The 20,858-nt window shown below is 55.8% G+C and overlaps 1 protein-coding gene across 1 annotated transcript; it reads right to left on the bottom strand.

Annotated features, from left to right (window-relative positions):
• Positions 1–40: 40 nt before the first annotated feature.
• Positions 41–11,107, bottom strand: MRPL48 (mitochondrial ribosomal protein L48). The gene is made up of 8 exons (XM_054385576.1): positions 11,054–11,107; positions 9,924–9,976; positions 9,607–9,644; positions 7,911–7,996; positions 5,957–6,123; positions 4,282–4,384; positions 1,205–1,294; positions 41–281 (listed from the first exon to the last, which is right to left on the bottom strand). Exons 1-8 carry the CDS (start codon positions 11,072–11,074, stop codon positions 207–209), a joined length of 633 nt encoding a protein of 210 aa, XP_054241551.1. The 5' UTR covers positions 11,075–11,107; the 3' UTR covers positions 41–206.
• Between the last annotated feature and the right edge of the window lie 9,751 nt (positions 11,108–20,858).

The following is a 20,858-nucleotide window of genomic DNA, read 5'->3' on the forward strand; positions in this document are numbered from 1 at the left end:
GGGACCTCCTTCAGTCCACCACAAACCAGCCAGATCCCAACACTGATTTGTCTTTATTAAGACAAGAGTGGAAACTTCTTCCAGCTCCCCAAATTATCCACAGAGTGCTCACAAAGTCACCTTCTGGAGGCTCCAGCAGCTATGGAAGAGGAGGAGGAGGAGGAGGAGGAGGAGAAGGCTCTGCCAGGGATGGAGCCTTCATCATCTCATTTCATCTGGGCAAGCAGCTCTTCAAGCTCTGGTCTAGACTTCAGGCGGCTCTTGAAGTCAGCTTCTGTGTGCTGGGGAAGGAGAAAAGCAAAACCAAGCAGGTCAGGAGCACTTCTTGAGAGCCTCCTGAGCTCAAACCTTCTCCTTCCTCCAGCGTGGAAAACCAACACTGAGAGTCCTCTGCCCCAGTGAAAAGTCACTGCAGGCCATGGTCCTGTGCTCAGCTCAGCCTGGAAGCTGGTGGCAAAGCTTTGTCCTCCTCTCCTCCCCTTCTAGGGGTGAAGCTTTGGGATGCAAAGTTGTGGACAGCAGTGAAGGATGGCAGCAGAGTGGTCTGCTCTGAAAGGAGCCCTGGAGGCTCCTCCTCAGCTGGCTGAGTGCTTTGGGAAGAGAAGGAGCAGAGCCACTGTGCTGAAGAAGGCAACTGAACATCTCCCAACCCTGCCACTGCAGCCTCTCCTGCCCTTAGGAGACCACCTCCAGAGCTTTGCATCCCAAAGCTTTCTTCTTTCTCTCTCTCTCCTGTGTCTGCCTTCCACTTTGTGCCCCTTGGGCTGTCCCTGGGCACCACTCAGCAGATGCCAGCCTCAGGCTCTTGCCCCCCACAGCCCCTTGAGCTCTTGCTGAGCATTGCTCAGCTCCCCTCTGGGGCTGCTCTTCTGCAGGCTCTCAGCCCCAGGGCTCTCAGCCTTTGCTGCTCCCAGAGCTGCTCCAGGCCCCTCAGCATCTCCCCAGCCTGCCCTGGCCTCTCTCCAGCACTTCTCAGTCTCTCTGGGGCTGGGCAGCCCAGACCTGGACACAGGACTCCAGCTGTGTCCTCCCCAGGGCAGGGCAGAGGGGAGGAGAACCTCCCTTGAATACTTAGCTCACACTTGCTGATGCTCCCCAGGATGCCTTTGGCCTTCTTGGCCCCTCCAGAAGAGCACTTGGAGGGCAGGTTGCTGTCCCTCACCCCCTCTGCAGCCTGCCTGCCCAGGCAGAGGATGGAACTCACCTCTTTCACCAGGAGGTGGACCCCCTCGGGCTGACTGCTCTGAATAACCTCCAAGAATATGGGAGCAAAGGTGGAGCTCAAACCAGTGACCTGCAAGAGAAACCAGAAGTGGTTGGAGGAGCAGAACACCAGGCCCCAAGTGGCATGGAGAGAGAGACTCCAGGTCAGCAGAAGCCTCATCAAAGAAGAAGCCTTCTGCTTTTTGTGCACACCTTGCACCCAGAGCATGACCTGAAGCTCTTCTTTTGGCTCTTCCCATCCCTGCCTGCCCCTTCTGCATGCACAGAGCCTTAAATACACAGAACCAGAATGGCTGAGGTTGGAAGGGAGCTCAGAGCTCAGCTCCCCCAACCTCCACCCCATGCCCAGGGACACCTCTCAGCCAGACTCAGCTGCTCAAGGCCTCATCCAGCCTGGCCCTGAGCACCCCCAGGCAGGAGGCAGCCACAGCCTCCCTGGGCAGCCTGTGCCAGACTCTCACCTCCCTCCTGCTGCAGAACTTCTTCCTCAGCTGCAGTCTAACCCTGCTCTGCCTCAGCTTCAAACCCTTCCCCCTTGGCCTGGCTCTAGACTCCCTTAGCCAAAGTCTCTCTGCAGCCTTCCTGCAGGATCCCTTCAGCTCTTGCAAGGCAGCTCTGAGGTCCCCCTGGAGCCTTCTCTTCTGCAGGCTGAACACCCCCAGCTCCCTCAGCCTGTGCTCAGAGCAGAGCTGCTGCAGCCCTTGGCTCAGCTTTGTGGCCTCCTCTGGCCTCCCTGCAGCAGCTCTGTGTCCTTCTTGTGCTGGGGACAGCAGAGCTGGAGGCAGGATTGGAGGTGGGCTGTGAGCAGAGCAGAGCCAAGGGGCAGAATCCCCTCTGCTGCCCTGCTGCCCACACTCCTCTGGCTGCAGCCCAGCACACAGCTGCCTGAGGGCTGCAGGAGGGCACTGCTGGCTCCTGGGGAGCTGCTCAGCACCCAGCACCCCCAAGGCTCTTTCTTCAGGGCTGCTCTCACCCCACTCTGCACCCAGCCTGGAGTTGTGCCTGGGCTTGGCCTGACCCAGCTGCAGGCCCTTGCCCTGGGACTTGTTGCCCCTCATGCAGTTGTTCCTGTGACTCCCTTCTGGAGCCTGTCCAGATCCTTCTGGCTGCCATCCCTGCCCTCAGGTGAGTCCAGCTCACCACACAGCTTGGTGCCACCCCCAAACCTGCTGAGGTTGCCTCAGTGCCACTCTCCATGTTGGTGGCAAAGCTGTTAGCCAGCACTGGAGCCAGGACAGAGCCCTCAGGAGCTCCACTTGTCACTGGTCCCCTCCTGGACACTGAGCTGTTGATCACAACCCTCCAGGCAGTTCCTTATTCATCCATCAAGTCCATATCTCAGACTTAGGGACATGAAGATCTTGATTTAGATGAGACTCCAACAGCAAGACTGCCACAGGACCCCTGCAAGGCCCAGTGCTAGCCCCAGCTCAGCTCTCTCCCAGTGGAAATCTTCACCTCTAGGTTCAAAGTGGAACTCAGGGGAGGTTTAGAGGGAAAATGTTGCAAAACAGGGAAAAATTGATTGGGAGAATGAATTATTGACCACCAGTTGGAGAATATGAAGGTGGCCCTGAGACTTGCAGAGTATTGGAAATTGCTTTGAGTCTGTCTCATGATTCATCCTCAAAGAGGATTCTTCTACCTCCTGTTTCAAGCCATCTGCATCAGACAGAGAAGAAATCTACAGAGACTGCAGGAGCTCCTCCTCTGCTGCCTCCTCAGTAACCTTCAGCAAGAAATCTAAGGAGGCTTCGTTGTGCTTCAATTTCACAGAGTCCCAGAGGGGCAGAGGCTGGAAGGGACCCCTGGAGGTCATCCAGGCCAAGCCCCCTGCCAAGCAGAGTCACCTAGAGGAGGTCACACAGGAGCACAGCCAGGTGGGGCTGGGATGTCCCCAGAGATGGAGACTCCACCACCTCTCTGGGCAGCCTGCTCCAGGCCTCTGCCAGCCTCAAACTCAAGAAGTTCCTCCTCATGTTCAGAAGGAACTTCTGCTGCCCCACTCTGTGCCCACTGCCCCTTGCCCTGTGCCTGGGCACCACTGCCCAGAGCCTGGTCCCATCCTGCTGCCAGCCAGCCTTGAAGTACTGCTGAGCACTGATGAGCTCCCCCTGGGGCTGCTCTTCTGCAGGCTCAACAGCCCCAATCCTCTCAGCCTCTCCTCCCCAGAGATGTTCCAAGCCCCTCAGCATCTTTGCTGTGCCCTCTCCAGCCAGTGCCTGGCCCTCTGCAGCTGGGGAGCCCAGAACTGGCCCCAGCACTCCAGCTGTGAGCTCAGCAGGGCAGAGCAGAGATGGAGGAGAACCTCCCCTGGGCTGCTGCTGGCCACACTCCTCTTGCTGCACCCCAGGATGCCCTTCTTGGCCCCAGGGCCACCTTGCTGGCTCATCCTCATCTTGGTGTCCACCAGGACCCCCAGGTCCTTTGTCCCAGAGCTGCTCAGCCCCAGCCCTGCTCCCTGAGGTTGTTCTTCCCCAGGGGCAGGACTCCACCCTTGCCCTTAGGGAATTGCAGTGGAGTTCTCCCTACCCAGCTCTGCAGCCTGCCCAGGTGCTGCTGGATGGTGGCACAGCCTCAGGGCTGTCCCCACTGCTCCCAGTTTGGTCCCATCAGCAAAGTGGCTGAGGCTCCACTGTCTGCCTTCCCCCAGCTCAGAGCAGGGCTGGACCCAGTACCATCCCCTGGGGAACTGCCAGAGGCCTCCAACAAGACTCTGCCCTACTCTAACCACAACCCTCTGAGCTCTGCCCTTCAGCCAGCTCCCAACCCATCTTCAACCCCCCCACACTCATCCAACCTGCTCTGGAGGGGCTTGGCTGTGAGGATGCCATGGGACAGAGTGTTAAAAGCCATCCTGAAGTCAAAGTAGAATGTTCTGGGTTGGGAGGGATCTCCAAAGGTCACCTAGACCCCATCCAGTGCCCTCCCATCATCCATCCCTGCAGCTCTGCCAGCAGGACACTGCCTGTGGTCAAGGGACTGAAGTCGAAGGTGGTCAAGGGTTTGGAGAGCCTGAAGACAGGAGGGGAAAAAAAAAAACAACTCAGCTCATACCTGGACAACCCTCTGATGAGTAGTGAGGACAGCATCCAGCTGCATTTTGGAGCCCCTCTCTTCCAAGAACAGCACCTCATGGGTTTTGGTGGGCATGGCATAGCTGCAGGAAGGCACAGGGCAGGATCACAGAATCAGAGACTCAGGGAATGGCTCAGGGTGGAAGGGAGCTCAGAGCTCATCTCCCCCAACCTCCACCCCATGCCCAGGGACACCTCTCAGCCAGACTCAGCTGCTCAAGGCCTCATCCAGCCTGGCCCTGAGCACCCCCAGGCAGGAGGCAGCCACAGCCTCCCTGGGCAGCCTGTGCCAGACTCTCACCTCCCTCCTGCTGCAGAACTTCTTCCTCAGCTGCAGTCTAACCCTGCTCTGCCTCAGCTTCAAACCCTTCCCCCTTGGCCTGGCTCTAGACTCCCTTAGCCAAAGTCTCTCTGCAGCCTTCCTGCAGGATCCCTTCAGCTCTTGCAAGGCAGCTCTGAGGTCCCCCTGGAGCCTTCTCTTCTGCAGGCTGAACACCCCCAGCTCCCTCAGCCTGTGCTCAGAGCAGAGCTGCTGCAGCCCTTGGCTCATCTTTGTGGCCTCCTCTGGCCTCCCTGCAGCAGCTCTGTGTCCTTCTTGTGCTGGGGACAGCAGAGCTGGAGGCAGGATTGGAGGTGGGCTGTGAGCAGAGCAGAGCCAAGGGGCAGAATCCCCTCTGCTGCCCTGCTGCCCACACTCCTCTGGCTGCAGCCCAGCACACAGCTGCCTGAGGGCTGCAGGAGGGCACTGCTGGCTCCTGGGGAGCTGCTCAGCACCCAGCACCCCCAAGGCTCTTTCTTCAGGGCTGCTCTCAACCCACTCTGCACTCAGCCTGGATTTGTGCCTGGGTTTGGCCTGACCCAGCTGCAGGACAGCTTTGCAGGGATGAATCAACCTCCAGCAGTGGAGAACATGGAAGGAGATGAACTTTCCATGGCCAATTAATTATGCAAAGAACACATCCTGCAAATCCAAGAGCTGGGAGTTTAATTAGGAAGAGATAAGGGAGAAGCTCCCAGGATCTTCTGCCAGCAAAACCCTCCTGGTGACTGCAGCAACCTGGGTGTACTGCAGGCACCAAGGAGCTGCACTGCATTCCTCAGACTCAGGACAGAATCCCAGCATGGTGGAGGGCAGAAGGGACCTCTGGAGCTCCCCCAGTCCAACCCCCCCTGCTCCAGCAGGGCCCCCACAGCAGCCTCCCCAGGAGCACAGTGCCCAGGGGGGGTTGGAAGCTCTCCACACAAGGAGACTCCACAACCTCTCTGGGCAGCCTGCTCCAGGCCTCCAGCACCCTCACCCCAAACAACTTTCTCCTCCTCTCCAGCTGCCACCTCCTGCCTTCCACTTTGTGCCCCTTGGGCTGTCCCTGGGCAGCACTCAGCAGATGCCAGCCCCAGGCTCTTGCCCCCCACAGCCCCTTGAGCTCTTGCTGAGCATTGCTCAGCTCCCCTCTGGGGCTGCTCTTCTGCAGGCTCTCAGCCCCAGGGCTCTCAGCCTTTGCTGCTCCCAGAGCTGCTCCAGGCCCCCCGCAGTGCTGGGTTGTTGGTTGGATTTGATGATCTGAAAGGTCTCCCAGCACCATGATTGTGTGATTCCAGCACCCCCAGGCTCACAGGCTGTGGGGGTGGCAGCCCCAGGGCTGTGCTGCTCCTACCTCTCAGTGACTCGGAGGCAGAGGCGGTTGCAGAGCTTGTGGAGGTACCGAGCAAAGTTCTCCAGCAGGCACATGTCATGGGAGGTCACCTGGATGTTCAGGTCTCCATACTCATGCTCTGTCCCAGGGTTGATCTCTTTCATCTGGACTTTCCTCTTCTTTGGAGCCTGCATTTAAAAGGAAATGCAACAGAAATTGCAGCTGCCTTGAGAGGTGAGAGGGGAAAAGTGTGGAGTCCAGCACTGGGCTCACTCCAAGGAGGACACTGAGGGGCTGGGGTGAGTCCAGAGAAGGGCAACAAAGCTGGGGAAGGGGCTGGAGAACAAGGAGAAGGTTGGGGTAGATCATCCATAAGGCCCCTTCCAACCTAAGCCACTCTGTGATTTTCTGAGGATTGGGTTGGGCCCTCCCTACCAGAAGGACATTGAGGGCTGGGGCAGGGCCAGAGAAGGAAACTGGAGAGGGGTCTGGAGAAGGAGAAGGCTCTGCAGAGCTTCTGAGGAGCCTGGGGTTGTTTATCCTGGAGCAAAGGACACTGAGGGGAGACCTCATTGCTCTCTACAGCTCCCTGAAAGGAGCCAGGTGGGGGTTGGTCTCTTCTCCCACAGAGCAAGGGATAGGACAAGAGGAGATGGCCTCAAGTTGCCCCAGGGGAGGTTGAGGTTGGACATCAGAAGAAACTTCTTCCCTGGAAGGGTTTTCAACCCTTAGAAGAGGCTGCCCAGAGAGGTGGTTGAATCCCCACCCCTGGAGGTGATTCAAAGAGGCAGAGCTGTGGTGCTGAGGGCCATGGCTTAGCACCAGAGTTAGATAATGGTTGGACTCCATCACCTTCAAGCTCTTTTCCAACCAAAACAGTTCCATGAATCTATGATTTCAACTCTTGCCCACAGAGAAGACTCCAGGGGGACCTCAGAGCTGCCTTGCAAGAGCTGAAGGGATCCTGCAGGAAGGCTGCAGAGAGACTTTGGCTAAGGGAGTCTAGAGCCAGGCCAAGGGGGAAGGGTTTGAAGCTGAGGCAGAGCAGGGTTAGACTGCAGCTGAGGAAGAAGTTCTGCAGCAGGAGGGAGGTGAGAGTCTGGCACAGGCTGCCCAGGGAGGCTGTGGCTGCCTCCTGCCTGGGGGTGCTCAGGGCCAGGCTGGATGAGGCCTTGAGCAGCTGAGTCTGGCTGAGAGGTGTCCCTGGGCATGGGGTGGAGGTTGGGGGAGCTGAGCTCTGAGCTCCCTTCCACCCTGAGCCATTCTGTGATTTCATTGGTTGGTTGATGACCAACACAAATCCATTTGCACCTCAAAATGACCTCTCAGCTGGTTAATTCCCCAAGCACAACAGGTCCATACCCCTCACACATTTCCTGAGCCATTAAGTAGTTCACACAGGTGAAGAAACAAAAACCCAACAAACCCCCATTTATTTGGATTTCATTTCATGTCCTCTTTGCTGCCCAGATCAGCATTTTTAATTCCTGATGCACTGAGCTGCATTTGGGTAAGAGATGAGATTACTAAGGCAGACAAAACAACTCTTTTCCCACCCCCCAAGTCAATATTCCAAATCCTATTTAGCTCCTCATGTTTGGAACACAAACAGAACATATCTGATGTAAAGGAATTGGTTCAGTTCTAAGCTGTCCCAGGCTGGGTGAGGCCTTGAGCAGCTGAGTCTGGCTGAGAGGTGTCCCTGGGCACTGTGGGGGAGGTTGGAGGAGATGAGCTCTGAGGTCCCTTCCAACCTGAGCCATTCTGTGATTCCCTGAAAACCAAGAATGCAGCAGCTGAAGCAGTTGGGGAGTGTTGGGAGTGGATGCTTCATGGGAGCCAGCAGTAAGGAAGCAGCAGTGAACTCTTGAGATGATTGATCAGACATGGAATTAGTAATCCCAACACTTCAATCAGACTGGGAAGGGTTGGGTTAGATGAAAGCAAGGCCCAGCAGGAGAGTTTGGATGCCTACCTGCTTTGGCAGCAGATATTTAAACCTCCCAATGCCATGAGTGGGATTGGATCTGTAGTGTCTGTGGCAGCTCAGGAGTGCATCACCTTTAAGAAAAGCAAAGCAGAGCAGATCTGGGGTTAGCTGAGTGGCAGCCAGCTCCTAACAGACAGGAAAAAGCAAACCCCAAAAGTGCTTTGAGAACCCAAAATCCACACTGGGGGCAAGAATTTGTCCTCAGGTTCTTTTTGTGGGGGGAGGGAAGGGGGGTGAAGATAAAAGGTAGGGAAAGGCTTTGGCTGATCTCAGCCCCACACAGCAAGTCTGTGATGGAAAGGGATTAAAAGGGACTCAGTTCCCAGGTGAATCCTTGGGCAAACAGGAAAAGAAAAGCATCCCAGAGTGTCCCCAAAGCCAATCCTGTCAGCAGCAGTGGAGGGTGAGGACATTGATGAAGTGCAGGTGGAGAGCAGGGCCAAGTGGTGTCCCTCAGGGCTCTGTGCTGGGACCTCTGCTGCTTAATATTTGTATCAATGCCATAGTGAGATTGGATGCACCACCAGCAGTGTGCAGCTGGCACCAAGCTGAGTGGTGCTGTGGATACCCCAGAGGGACAGGATGGCATCCAGAGGGAGCTGGACAGGCTGCAGAGGTGATCCCAGGGGAACCTCCTGAGGTTCAACAAGAGCAAGGGCAGGGATCTGCCCCTGGGCTGGAACAATCCTCACTGTCAATCCAGACTGGGGGAGGAGGGGAGAGAAAGCAGCTCTGCTCTGAGGCCAGGCTGAGGGAGCTGGGGGTGTTCAGCCTGGAGAAGAGAAGGCTCCAGGGAGACCTCAGAGCAGCCTGCCAGGACCTGAAGGAGGCTCCAAGAAGGCTGCAGAGAGACTGTTTGCAAAGGCCTGCAGGGACAGGAGGAGAGGCAATGGCTTCAAAGGAGAGCAGAGCAGATTTAGATTGGATGTGAGGAAGAAGTTCTGCCCCAGGAGGGTGGTGGAACACTGGCACAGGTTGCCCAGGGAGGTGGTTGAGGTCCCATCCCTGGAGCTATTGAAGGTGAGGCTGGAGAGGGCTGTGGGCAACCTGATCTAGTTGGGGATGTCCCTGCTGAGTGCAGAGGGGGTTGGACTGGATGAGCTTTGGAGGTCCCTTCCAGCCCAAACCATTCTCTGATTCTATGAAATGTCTTTAAGTGACAGCAGCAATGGACCTGAGGCTCATTTCATTTGAAATCCAATCCTGCTCAACTCCTCAGGTGTGAGGAAGCCAAATCACAAATGGGAGCAGCTTTCACTTTTTAATTTTCCTTCCCTAGGATAAAATAGGAACCTTCAATGATCCTCCCATCAATAAATAAAGCTCAGAACAGGATATGAAGCCATTCAGTTCCATTTGGCCTCCACCTCAAATGCCAATTCTACTTTCCATGGTGCCAGGGAACTCCCCCAGGAGCTGACAGGGATGCCAGGCAGACCCTGGGCAGCAGCAGCAGAGTCAGCAGTGGAGCCAAGAGCATGACTGGCACCAGCTGCTTAGCCAAGAACAGGGAAAGAGAAGGAAAGAGAAGGAAACAAAAAGGTCTGGAAGTGGAGAAGCAGCTGCTGAGATTATCTAACCAGTCCAAAACAGGCTAAAAACAGTCAAAAGGAGGCACAACCACTCCCATGTGGGAGATTTTGGGGGGATAAATGACCTTTTAGACTTGCATTGGCCTCACCTGCAGCACATAAAGGGCTTCCTCTGGGTGTTGCTGCCCTGCAGGGAAGAAGAGAAATGATTAAAAGCTCTGATTCCACCCATTTGTGCAAACACAAAGCCTCAGCCCAAAGGCTTTCTCCTCCCCACATCCTACAGCCCTTTGAACTCCCAGGCACCACCTAAAGTCTTCCCTCCACAATGAAAAGATTTTCCCATTGTCAAAAAAAAAAAAGAAAAAAGTACTTTTTGGGGGTCATGTGTGTCTTCTGATGCTGCCATGAGTGGTTTCAATGCCTCAGGCTGGGTTTTACCGGGTTTGGTTTCAAGGCCACTCACCTGCTGAGTGCCAGCACCTGCTTCAGCAACACTTCTTTCCTCAAGCACAGCACCTGCAAGGAGCCACCACAGAGGATGCTCAGGGAGCTCTCACTGACAATTCCCAAAATCCACCCATAAAACCACACCTGAGACCCTCAGAATGTACCAGGAACCCTCCTGAGATCACTGCAGCCCCCAGTCAGTCACCTGAGACCCTCAGAATGCCAGTCCCTGAGGGCAGTGACAGGGCTGTAAGGGACCCTGTGTCACTGGGGGGATCCCTGGGTGCCTGTGGAGGGGTAAGGGGTCCCTGCTCCTGAGTTACAGAATCCCAGCATGGTAGAAATTGGAAGGGACCTCTGGAGCTCCCCCAGTCCAAGCCCCCTGCTCCAGCAGGGCCCCCACAGCAGCCTCCCCAGGAGCACAGTGCCCAGGGGGGGTTGGAAGCTCTCCACACAAGGAGACTCCACAACCTCTCTGGGCAGCCTGCTCCAGGCCTCCAGCACCCTCACAACAAACAACTTTCTCCTCCTCTCCAGCTGCCACCTCCTGCCTTCCACTTTGTGCCCCTTGGGCTGTCCCTGGGCAGCACTCAGCAGATGCCAGCCCCAGGCTCTTGCCCCCCACAGCCCCTTGAGCTCTTGCTGAGCATTGCTCAGCTCCCCTCTGGGGCTGCTCTTCTGCAGGCTCTCAGCCCCAGGGCTCTCAGCCTTTGCTGCTCCCAGAGCTGCTCCAGGCCCCTCAGCATCTCCCCAGCCTGCCCTGGCCTCTCTCCAGCACTTCTCAGTCTCTCTGGGGCTGGGCAGCCCAGACCTGGAGCCAGCACTGCAGCTGTGGCCAGAGGGGCAGCAGAACCTCCCTCGGCCTGCTGCTGGCCACACTCCTCTCAACACCCCCGGGCACACCACAGATGATGACCCAGGGCACTAAATCAGCATCAGGCCTGTGTCCCCACAAGAGACTCCCTCAAGACACCTCGGGGCACCAACCTAACCCCGAGGTCGCACCTGGCCGGTCCCCTCCAGACTCGCCGGTAGCAGGACTGGGCCCGACCCCGCACCAGGCCTGTCCCTCCCCTTCCCATCCCTAAGGCCGGGCCTGTGCTCTGTGTCCCTCCTCCCCGGTACTCCCTCACCGCCCGCCGGTACCTTCGGCAGGGCCGCGCTCATCCTGGCGCCTCGGAACGGAGCTCCGTCCGGCGCTCAAAGCGTCCCCCCCGGCACCGCGCCTCGGTGCGTGCCCCACTCGGGCCCCCGCCGCCCGCAGCTCCCGCCCCTACGTTCCGCCCACCGGCACCTCCCAGGGAAGGCAGAAGCGACCATTTTGGGACTGGCAGGGCGCCAGGCTTCCTAAGGAAAGGGTGGGCAGGGCCTGAGGGGACGGTAACGGAGGATAATTTGTCCCCGCCGCCCCCTCACACACCCCCTAGCAGCCGTACAGGCATGGCGGCACAGCGCAGACAGCCCCGCGCCCGGCACCGCGCCGGTTACCTGCTAGTCGCGGCCCGCCCCCCCTGTCGCCTCTCGCACGCTGATTGGATTCCGGCCGCGGCCATGTTGAGTGTGGCCCGGCTAGGCTGGCACCCAGCGTGGCGCCGTGGCCATCTTGAGCGTGGCCCGGCTAGGCTGGCACCCAGCGTGGCGCCACGGCCATGTTGAGTGTGGCCCGGCTAGGCTGGCACCCAGCGTGGCGCCACGGCCATGTTGAGTGTGGCCCGGCTAGGCTGGCACCCAGCGTGGCGCCGCAGCCATCTTGAGTGTGGTATATGCGCCCCTGCCTGCCGGCCGCCATGTTACAGAGAGCTCTCTGAGGGGGGAGAGGAGATGGAGCGAGGCGCTGAGGGGGGAGCAGGCTGCAAGGCGAGGGAGGGGATCTGCGTTCAGGAGCCCTCAGCTGGCGCACGTTGTCCCTGCCGGCTGTGGGATCTCAGGCCAGGGACACAGTGGGAGCCCCTGCTCCAGCCTGGAGGCAGGGCCTGGGGGGTGTGAGGTGCCCAAGGCTGGCCTGGGTGTGCAGGCCTGAAGCAGGGCCAAAGGATTTCAGACTAAACCTTCCTGGTTTGGCCCTGCCAGCTGGCACCAGCACTACAAAGGACTTTTTTTAGTGGTTGCAGCGCCAGGCCTGGACCTTACCCTGTAGTCAACAGAGGCTGTTCACGTTGGCAGGCTGCCACTAGCCTTGAAAGTGAAGCAGTGTGACAGGAGGTATTCAGGCCCTGTGGCCATTGTGCTTTTGGCTTGTGGGGGGAAGGAAAACCAAACTCTTCTTTCAGCAGCAGGCTGCTCCCTCTGAGGATGGAGTGAATCCTGCCTTACTGCCAGCACTTCAATCCCAGCTGCTGTCTGGAGGCACTTCCTTGAAGCATTTTCAAGTGGGAAGCCTGCAGGAAGGATGGGCTGATGGGGAGCACCTTGGTTTGCAGCACGTGTATCCCAGTGGGAGAAGAAGTGGGCAAAGGGGAGGTCTGCCTGGCAGGTTGGGTGAGAAGAGATGGGTGCTGCATGCCCCTGTGCTCCCCAAACCACTCACTCTGGAGCTGGCTTGGGAAAATCCACCCTGTGCAAACTGCTCCCTCCTGTCTCTTCCACCCTCTTCTTCTTCTTCAGGCTGTCTCCAACACAGACCTTCATTTCTCCTAGGCTCTTTCTCACACCCTTCCCTCCTATCTGACCCAAATTTCCCCCTTCTTGCCTGGCAGATACTCCTGCCCACTTCCCTGAGCCCCTCATCTCAGGGCTGTCCTGGGCAGCAGCTGCAGGCAGCTTTGATTTCGAGTCAGGATTTCCAGCTCTGCTGACTGATTGCTGCTCTGATTGCTTTTTGGCTGGAGCTGTTAGGGCTCATGATAGATTTTCTCTCTCCACTTCATCAGTACTCCTTGACGTGGCAATTCTCCTCTGCTGCAGGCCAGGCTTGAGCATTTGATTCCTGCTCTGTGCTCCATCCTGCCAGGCCCTAGCCTGCTTTTCTCAGTGCCTGGACTTCCCACCCCACAGCTGACACCCCAGATGTTCATCCTCATTGTGATCTGGTGCATGGAGGCTACAGAAGGAACAGGAGAGGGCAAGGTCTGGCTGCCAGAAGAGCTCCTGTGGGCTCTGTGCCACCTTTTCCACCCCACCTGCTCAGCATGTGGAGATAGCAGAGGGCATCTACACCACCTTTGCTCTCTCCCTGTTTTGCAAGGGGACACACTCCCAGCTGTGGCTTTGTGACACTCCCAGGACACCATAAAACTGCTCATGTGGCAGGGATGTTGTACTGCCCTTTGATCTTCACCTGGACAGCCCCAGGCAGGGCCACTCTGGCTGTGATGCTTGTTTGATGACTGTGAGCGAGGAACTGAGTTGGAATCTGAGCTGGGTTGAGGCTGGCACTCCCATCCCAGGAAAGTTGGGCTTCTCCTCTTGTGAACTTTGAAGCCCTGGAGGAAATTCCATGGAAGAGGAGGGGCTGCTGTGACTGGAAGGGAACTGGCTGGCCCTGCATTTGTGGGAGGAGGCCATGACAGGCACTGTAATTAAGAGCAGGTGATGTTCACAACCTGTTCTGTGACCTCAGATGTTGTGTGCTGGTGGAGGAAGGCTACACCCCCCCTAAACCCTCTGCTCCTCATGGGGACTTACCTAGCCTGGAGAAGACTGGGAGGGGATCTTCTCAATGCTGATCAATATCTAGAGAGTGGGGGGCAAGAGGCTGGGGCTGGCATGTGATGAGTGGTGCCCAGGGACAGGCCAAAGGGCACAAACTGGAACCCAGGAGGTTCCAGCTGGAGAGGAGGAGAAAGTTGTTTGGGGTGAGGGTGCTGGAGGCCTGGAGCAGGCTGCCCAGAGAGGTTGTGGAGTCTCCTGGTGTGGAGAGCTTCCAACCCCCCCTGGCTGTTGTGATCTTAGCAAGCTGCTGTGGGAGCCCTGCTGGAGCAGGGGGGCTTGGCCTGGCTGTGCCCCAGAGGTCCTTTCCCACCCCACACCCATGCTGGGATTCTGAGATTCTGTGAGCTGTCAGCCACCCACTAAGTGTGGCTGAGGAGGGAGCATTGCCCCAGACCAAGTTTGGGGTTACACAGTCACCACTAAACATAATGCAGGGGTCCCCCTCCCAGTGCCCATCCTACACTCTGGCTCCTCACTGCAGAGCTTCTCCCACACCTAGCACAGAGAGATATATTTTAAGACCAGAAGGGACAATTAAATCATCTCATTCAGGCTCCTGCACTTTACAGCCTACAGATTTCTGCTGCCTCCCAGCTGGATGGAAGCAGATCCCTCCTCTTTCAGTGAAAGAGAAAGGTTCCTGCTCTTGATTGTCCCTGGATACAAAGAGAGTGCAGCTCTGAGCAGCTTCTTCTGGCAGCTGAGCACCCTTCCCCTCTTCAAAATGTGAATCTTCTGTCCAACTGGGATGTGCTTCAAGCTCAGTCTTTGACTAATGGATGGTTTCACAGCCAGGTTCACCCAGTCCCAACCTGCCTTTTGGTGACACTTAGCAAGAGAAGCAAAAGTGCTCTGCTGATTTTCCATTCAGCTGCAGAAATTCAAACCATCCTTTTTCTGTATGGGGCTGAAAACTAAAAGGAAACTCTTCCTTCTTTGGGGAGAAGGCTCCAGGGAGACCTTAGAGCAGCTTTCCAGTACCTGAAGGGGGCTCCAGGAGAGCTGGGAAGGGACTTCTGACAAGGGCTGGGAGCGACAGGATGAGGGGGAATGGATTGAAGCTGGAAGAGGGGAGATTGAGACTGGAGAGGAGGAAGAAATTCTTAACAGTGAAGGTGAGGAGACACTGGAACAGGTTGCCCAGGGAGGCTGTGGATGCCTCCTCTCTGGAGGTGTTCAGGGCCAGGCTGGATGAGGCCTTGAGCAGCCTGGGCTGGTGGGAGCTGTCCCTGCCCATGACAGGGGGTTGGAACTGGATGAGCTTTGATGTCCCTTCTAATTCAATCCAACCCAACCCATTCCATGGTTCTATGATTCTCAAGGCTCCCTTGGCTGCTGAGGGGGCCAGGTCTTGCTGCAGACATTGTTTCATCCATCCTTTCCTGGTTTGCTGAAGGTTTCTCTCCATCACAGAGCTGGATGTGCCCTGTCAAGGACCCAGCGTCGTGCACACTGCACAAGTTCCAGCAGAGCTGATCCCTGTGTGACCTACACAGAGTCACAGAACCCAAGAATTCCAATTTGGGTGAGACCTCAAGGATCATCTGGTCCAACCATTTCTGGCCAAAGCTTGGTCTGGACAAAATGGTCCAGGGCCCTGCTCAGCTAAATCTGAGAAGTGTCCAATGCTGGGGACTCCACCACCTCCCTGAGGAGATGATTCCAGTGACTGATTGTCCTTGTGAAAAATTGTCCTCTTGCGTCCAATGGGAATCTCCCCAGGAGTTAGTTGTCCTCACCACCTCTTGTCTTCTCCATGAGACTCCTTGGCACAAGGGAGCCTCCACCTTCTTTGCACCCAAGATGGTGAGAAGGTCTCCCCCTGAACTTCTTCTGTCCAGCACTCTCAGCTTCTTCTCACATGGTAGCTTCCTAGGCCTTGATCACCTTGGTGGCCCTTCTCTGGACCCTCTTCAGCCTGTCCACATTGTTTGGTTTTTTTGTTTTTGTTTTTTTTTTTTTTCATCAAATCTTGACCACAGAATTCTAGGAGTGGCTTCTTGACCTCAGCTGGTGATGCCCCTGTGATGTGAGCCACCATCTCCTTGGCCATTTTGCTGCTGCAGCACAGCAGTCACTCCTGTTGAGCTTCTTGTCCACCAGCATCTCCAAGTCTTTTTCCACAGAGAGGTAGATCCCAGCCTGTGCTGAAGGCTCTTGCAGTCTCCCTGCCCCTTCTGTCAATCTGCAAAGCTGTCCTAGGAAACTCAGGATCCAGCATCTGAAAGTCTCCTTTTTGGGTTTGTCTGATAAAAACCAACAATCAAAAAGTGGTTAAATGCACCTTAGAAGCACACCTCTGACAGGGGTCTCCTGCCTTCTGCAGCACTTCTCTTGGGACCATGCCTAAGGCCCACAGGAGTTGCTGGAGTGATGGGAATGGGGGGATGGTTTCAAATTAAAAGAGGGAGATTTGAATTAGATAGAAGGAAGAAACTTTTGGCTGTGAGGGTGGTGAGACCCTGGCCCACATTGCCCAGAGAGGTGGGGGATGTCCTATTCCAGGTCAGGGTGTTAGGAGCTCAGAGCAACCAGCTCTAGCTGCAGCTGTCCCTGCTGAGTGCAGGGTGTTGGGCTGGATGACCTTTGAAGGTCTCTTCCAACCCAAACCATTCCATGACTATGATTTCCTCTGGCTTCAGTGAGCAGAGGCAGGTCCCTCAACTGCTTTATCTTGAAAGCTTCATCCACATCCTCTGCCAGCCCTTGGGCTGAAGCCTCTTTGGCAGGCAATGCAGAAACCTTTCCTTTGTTGGCACAAGGAAATGCTGAGCCTGGGCAGAGAGCAGAGCTTTTGGGGATAAAAATAATGGTTACTAACAGTCAGGAGTTCTCCCTGGGAGAGGGAAGGTCAAGACCTCTCCCTGGGATCAGCAGGAAAGGTCCCTGAATCCATCCCAATGTGTCAACAAGGACAACAGAAGTATTTAAAGTGATCACAGAATTACAGTGGTTGGAGGAGACCTTCAAGATTCATAGATTCACAGAATGGGTTGGGTTGGAAGGGACCTCAAAGCTCAGCCAGTTCCAACCCCCTGCCATGGGCAGGGACAGCTCCCACCAGCCCAGGGTGCTCAAAGCCTCATCCAGCCTGGCCTTCAACACCTCCAGAAAAGGGACACCCACAACCTGTCCCAGTGTCTCCCCACCCTCACTGTCAAGAATCATCCTGATCATCACATCCAACCATTGTCTGACTCTACCAGGACCACCAAGAGCTTGTAGTGACAGGATGAGGAACAATGGATTGAAGCTGGAAGAGGGGAGATCGAGACTGGAGAGGAGGAAGAAATAACAGTGAGGGTGGGGAGACCCTGGAACAGGTTGCTCAGGGAGGTTGTGGCTGCCTCCTCCCTGGAGGTGTCCAAGGCCAGGTTGGATGAGGCCTTGAGCAGCCTGGGCTGGTGGGAGGTGTCCCTGCCATTGGCAGGAGGGGTTGGAACTTGAATGATCTTTTAAGGTCCCTTCCAACCCAACCCATTCCATCAATCTATGAATCCTTGAGCAGTGATGTTGGAAATAAGTCAGATCTGTGCCAGGCTGGATTCCTTTCCTTCAAGATGTGGTGTGGGGCAGCAGCCACCACAGACCCAGTGCCACAGCGTGGTGGAAGGGCTCCCAGAGGCTGGGTGCAAGCTGAAGGCCAGCTCCTGCTCCTGTCTTCATTAAAATTGATTGAAATTTAATCACCTCATTAAAGACAACATTTTCTTCTTCAGTTCACCAGCAGTTCAAAGCCTGGAAAGACAAAACACGTGGAGAAGCTTTAATGATGTTGAGGGAGTGCAAAACGAAAGGATCTAAAATAGAAAGCGGAGAGCATTTGGGTTTCAAAATGATGTCTAATTCTGGACCTGGGTGCTGAGAATGAGACCTTTGGAGCAGCAAGGTTTGATGAGCAAAGACAGAGTCTCTCTGATGAGGGAAGGCTGAGAGCCCTGGGGCTGAGAGCCTGCAGAAGAGCAGCCCCCAAGGGGATCTGCTTAATGCTCAGCAAGAGCTCAAGGGGCTGTGGGGGGCAAGAGGCTGGGGCTGGCATCTGCTGAGTGCTGCCCAGGGACAGGCCAAGGAGCAAGGGGCACAAAATGGAACCCAGGGGGTTCCACCTGGAGATGTAGTGAAACTTGCTGGCTGTGAGGGTGCTGGAGGCCTGGAGCAGGCTGCCCAGAGAGGTTGTGGAGTCTCCTTCTGTGGAGACTTTCACACATCTGCATGTGTGACCTGCCCTGGGTGATCCTGCTTTGGCCAGGGGGGTTTGGACTCAATGATCTCTGGAGGCCCCTTCCAACCATTCTGTGGTTCTATGATTTTATGAACCTGTGGCTAGAGACATGAAACAAAGGATGTTGATGGCCATGGGTGACCTTCCTGCAAGCAAATCCTTGCTGAGAGCCTGTGTCTCCCTTTGGCTGCATGGACCTTTTACAAACCCAAGGTCATGTGGAGATGGAGGAAAGTCAGATTCAACCCATGGTCTTTTTTTTCTGAGAGGAGATGGATTTGAGGTGTGGTGTCCCCATAGCAGCAGAGTTGTAGCCTTCAGGCCTTGGAGAGGAAGGTGTTGAGGTGTGGGAGAGCACAAAAGAACAGAAGTGACTGGCAGGGGACACATTTTGGGGGACTGAGGGAGTGGTGGGTGCCATTGCACAGGGTGAGGCCAGACCTTTGAGCAGGGCCTCTTGTGACAGGACAAGGGGAAATGGTTTGGAACTCAAAGAGGGAGATTCAGCTTAGAGAGAAGAAAGACATCTTTCAAGTGAGGGTGGTGAGAGCCTGTCCCAGGTTGTATGGAGAGGTGGGAGATGTCCCATCCCTGAAACCACTCCAGGTCAGGTTGGTTTGGGCTCTGAGCAACTTGCTCTAGATGAAGGTAAATCTGCTCAGTGCAGGCAGGTTGGACCAGATGACCTTGAAAGGTCCCTTCCAACCCAACCCATTCCCTGATTCTATGATTCTCCAGCCCATCAGAACAGAATGGCTCAGGAACAACCTCCCAGATGTCAAAAAGGTGGAATGCTTAACCCTTTTCCAGCTGGAAAACATCCCATGGGGCATTATTCAGACCTTGTTGAGTGGATCACCAGAGATTTGCACCAACATCAACAAGAATACAACAATGGGGCAGGGGCTGCTGACCCCAGAAGGCTCTGGCATTGAGCATGTTCTAGTGTCAGGGAATCAGGGAATGCTTTGGGTTGGTTGAGAAATTTCTGGGATCAGCAGGTGATGCTGAAGCCAAGTGAAGGCCTGGGGAGTGAGAAATCCAAGTTTGTGTTTAAATCCAATCCAGAGAGGATTGAGCACTGTGGAACTGTACCAGTGTCCAGAGGGAGCAAGGTGGCATGGACAGGAGATACAGAGTCACAGAATCACAGAAGTGTCAGGGTTGGATGGGACCCCAAGGCTCAGCCAGTTCCAACCCCCCTGCCATGGGCAGGGACACCTCACACCACAGCAGGTTGCTCACAGCCACCTCCAGCCTGGCTGCAAAAACCTCCAGGGATGAGGCTTCCACCACCTCCCTGGGCAACCTGTGCCAGGCTCTCATCACCCTCATGGGGAAGAATTTCTTCCTAACATCCAATCTGAATCTCTCCACTTCTACTTTTGCTCCATTCCCCCCCAGTCCTGTCACTCCCTGACACCCTCAAAAGTCCCTCCCCAGCTTGCCTGGAGCCCCCTTCAGATCCTGGAAGGCCACCAGAAGGTCTCCTGGGAGCCTTCTCCTCTCCAGACTGCACAACCCCAACTCTCTCAGGCTGTCTCCAGAGCAGAGCAGCTCCAGCCCTCTGCTCCTCCTCCTGGCCCTTCTCTGGACACCTTCCAGCACCTCCAGATCCTTCCTGGAACAGAGGCTCCAGAACTGGACCCAGAGCTCCAGCTGTGGTCTGAGCAGAGTGGAGCAGAGGGGGAGAATCCCCTCCCTGGCCCTGCTGGCCACACTTCTCCTGCTGCAGCCCAGGCTCTGCTTGGCTCTCTGGGCTGCAAGTGCTGACTGCTGGCTCCTGCTGAGCTTCTCCTTCCCCAGCACCCCCAAAGCCTTTTCTTCAGGGCTGCTCTCCAGCCAGTCACTGCCTGGAACATCCCTGGAACCATTCCAGGTCAGGTTGTTTGGGGCTCTGAGCATCCTGTTCTAGTTGCAGATGTCCCTGCTGACTGCAGGGAGGTTGGACTGGATGACCTTCAAAGTTGTCTTCAAACCATTCTGTGATGATTCTGTAATGATGAGAAACTAAGGTTTAAACAAGAGAGACCAGGGTGCAGCTGGGGTCATCCTGATCCCCAGAACTTCCAGGGCAAGCTGAGAAAACGGGGAGAAATGGACCAAAAAAAAAACCAAAACCCTAAAGGGAGAAATGGCCACCTCGGAGTGGGGGGGTTCTGGCTTCTGCACCAGACTGGGAGGGGGCACCAAGCTGTTTGCAAACAACAGCTCCATCCACTGCAAAAGGCTGGCAGTGGGAATCCATGACCTGAGTGGGATATGTCACTCTGCTGTGAGGCATCTACTGAGGACATCACAGAAGCATAGAATGAGAGACTGGTTTGGATTGGAAGGGACCTTTTAAGGTCATCCAGTCCAACCCCAGCAAGGACATTCCCAACTAGGGCAGGTTGCTCAGATCCCCAAACAACCTGACCTGGAATGGTTCCAGGGAAGGGGCATCTCCCACCAAATTGGGCAACCTGGGACAGGATCTCACCATGCTCAGCATAAAAAAATTCTTCTTTCTTTCCAGCCTGAGGCTCCCTCTTGGAGTTCCAAACCATTTGCCTTTGCCCTGTTCCAACAGGCTCTGCTCAAAAGTCTGTCCCCAGATTTCTCCCAGTTCAGTGGTATCAGTGACCAGGATTTCACCCCAGCCTCCAGGAAACCCACAGAACCATTAAGGTTGGAAAAGATCTCCAAGATCATCAAGTCCAACATCAACTCAACACCACTGTGGCCACTAAACCATGTCCCCGAAGTGCCATGTCTGTGTTTTTTGGAACACCTCCAGGGATGGGGACTCCACCACCTCCCTGGGCAGCCTGCTCCAATGCCTGACCACTCTGGCAGGAGTGAAGTTTTGATGTCCAATTTATACCTCGTGTGGTGCAACTTGAGGTTGTTTCCTTTTGTCCTATCCCTTGTTCCTTGGGAGAAGAGACCAAGCTCCTCCTGGCTCCAAGCTCCTCTCAGGGAGCTGTAGAGAGCCAGAAGATCTCCCCTCAGCCTCCTTTTCTCCAGGATCAACAACCCCAGGTCCCTGAGATGCTCCTCCCCAGCACTGTTCTCCAGACCCCTCCCCAGCTTGGT

Source organism: Indicator indicator, chromosome 1, assembly GCF_027791375.1.
Source record: "Indicator indicator isolate 239-I01 chromosome 1, UM_Iind_1.1, whole genome shotgun sequence".
NCBI lineage: Eukaryota > Metazoa > Chordata > Aves > Piciformes > Indicatoridae > Indicator > Indicator indicator.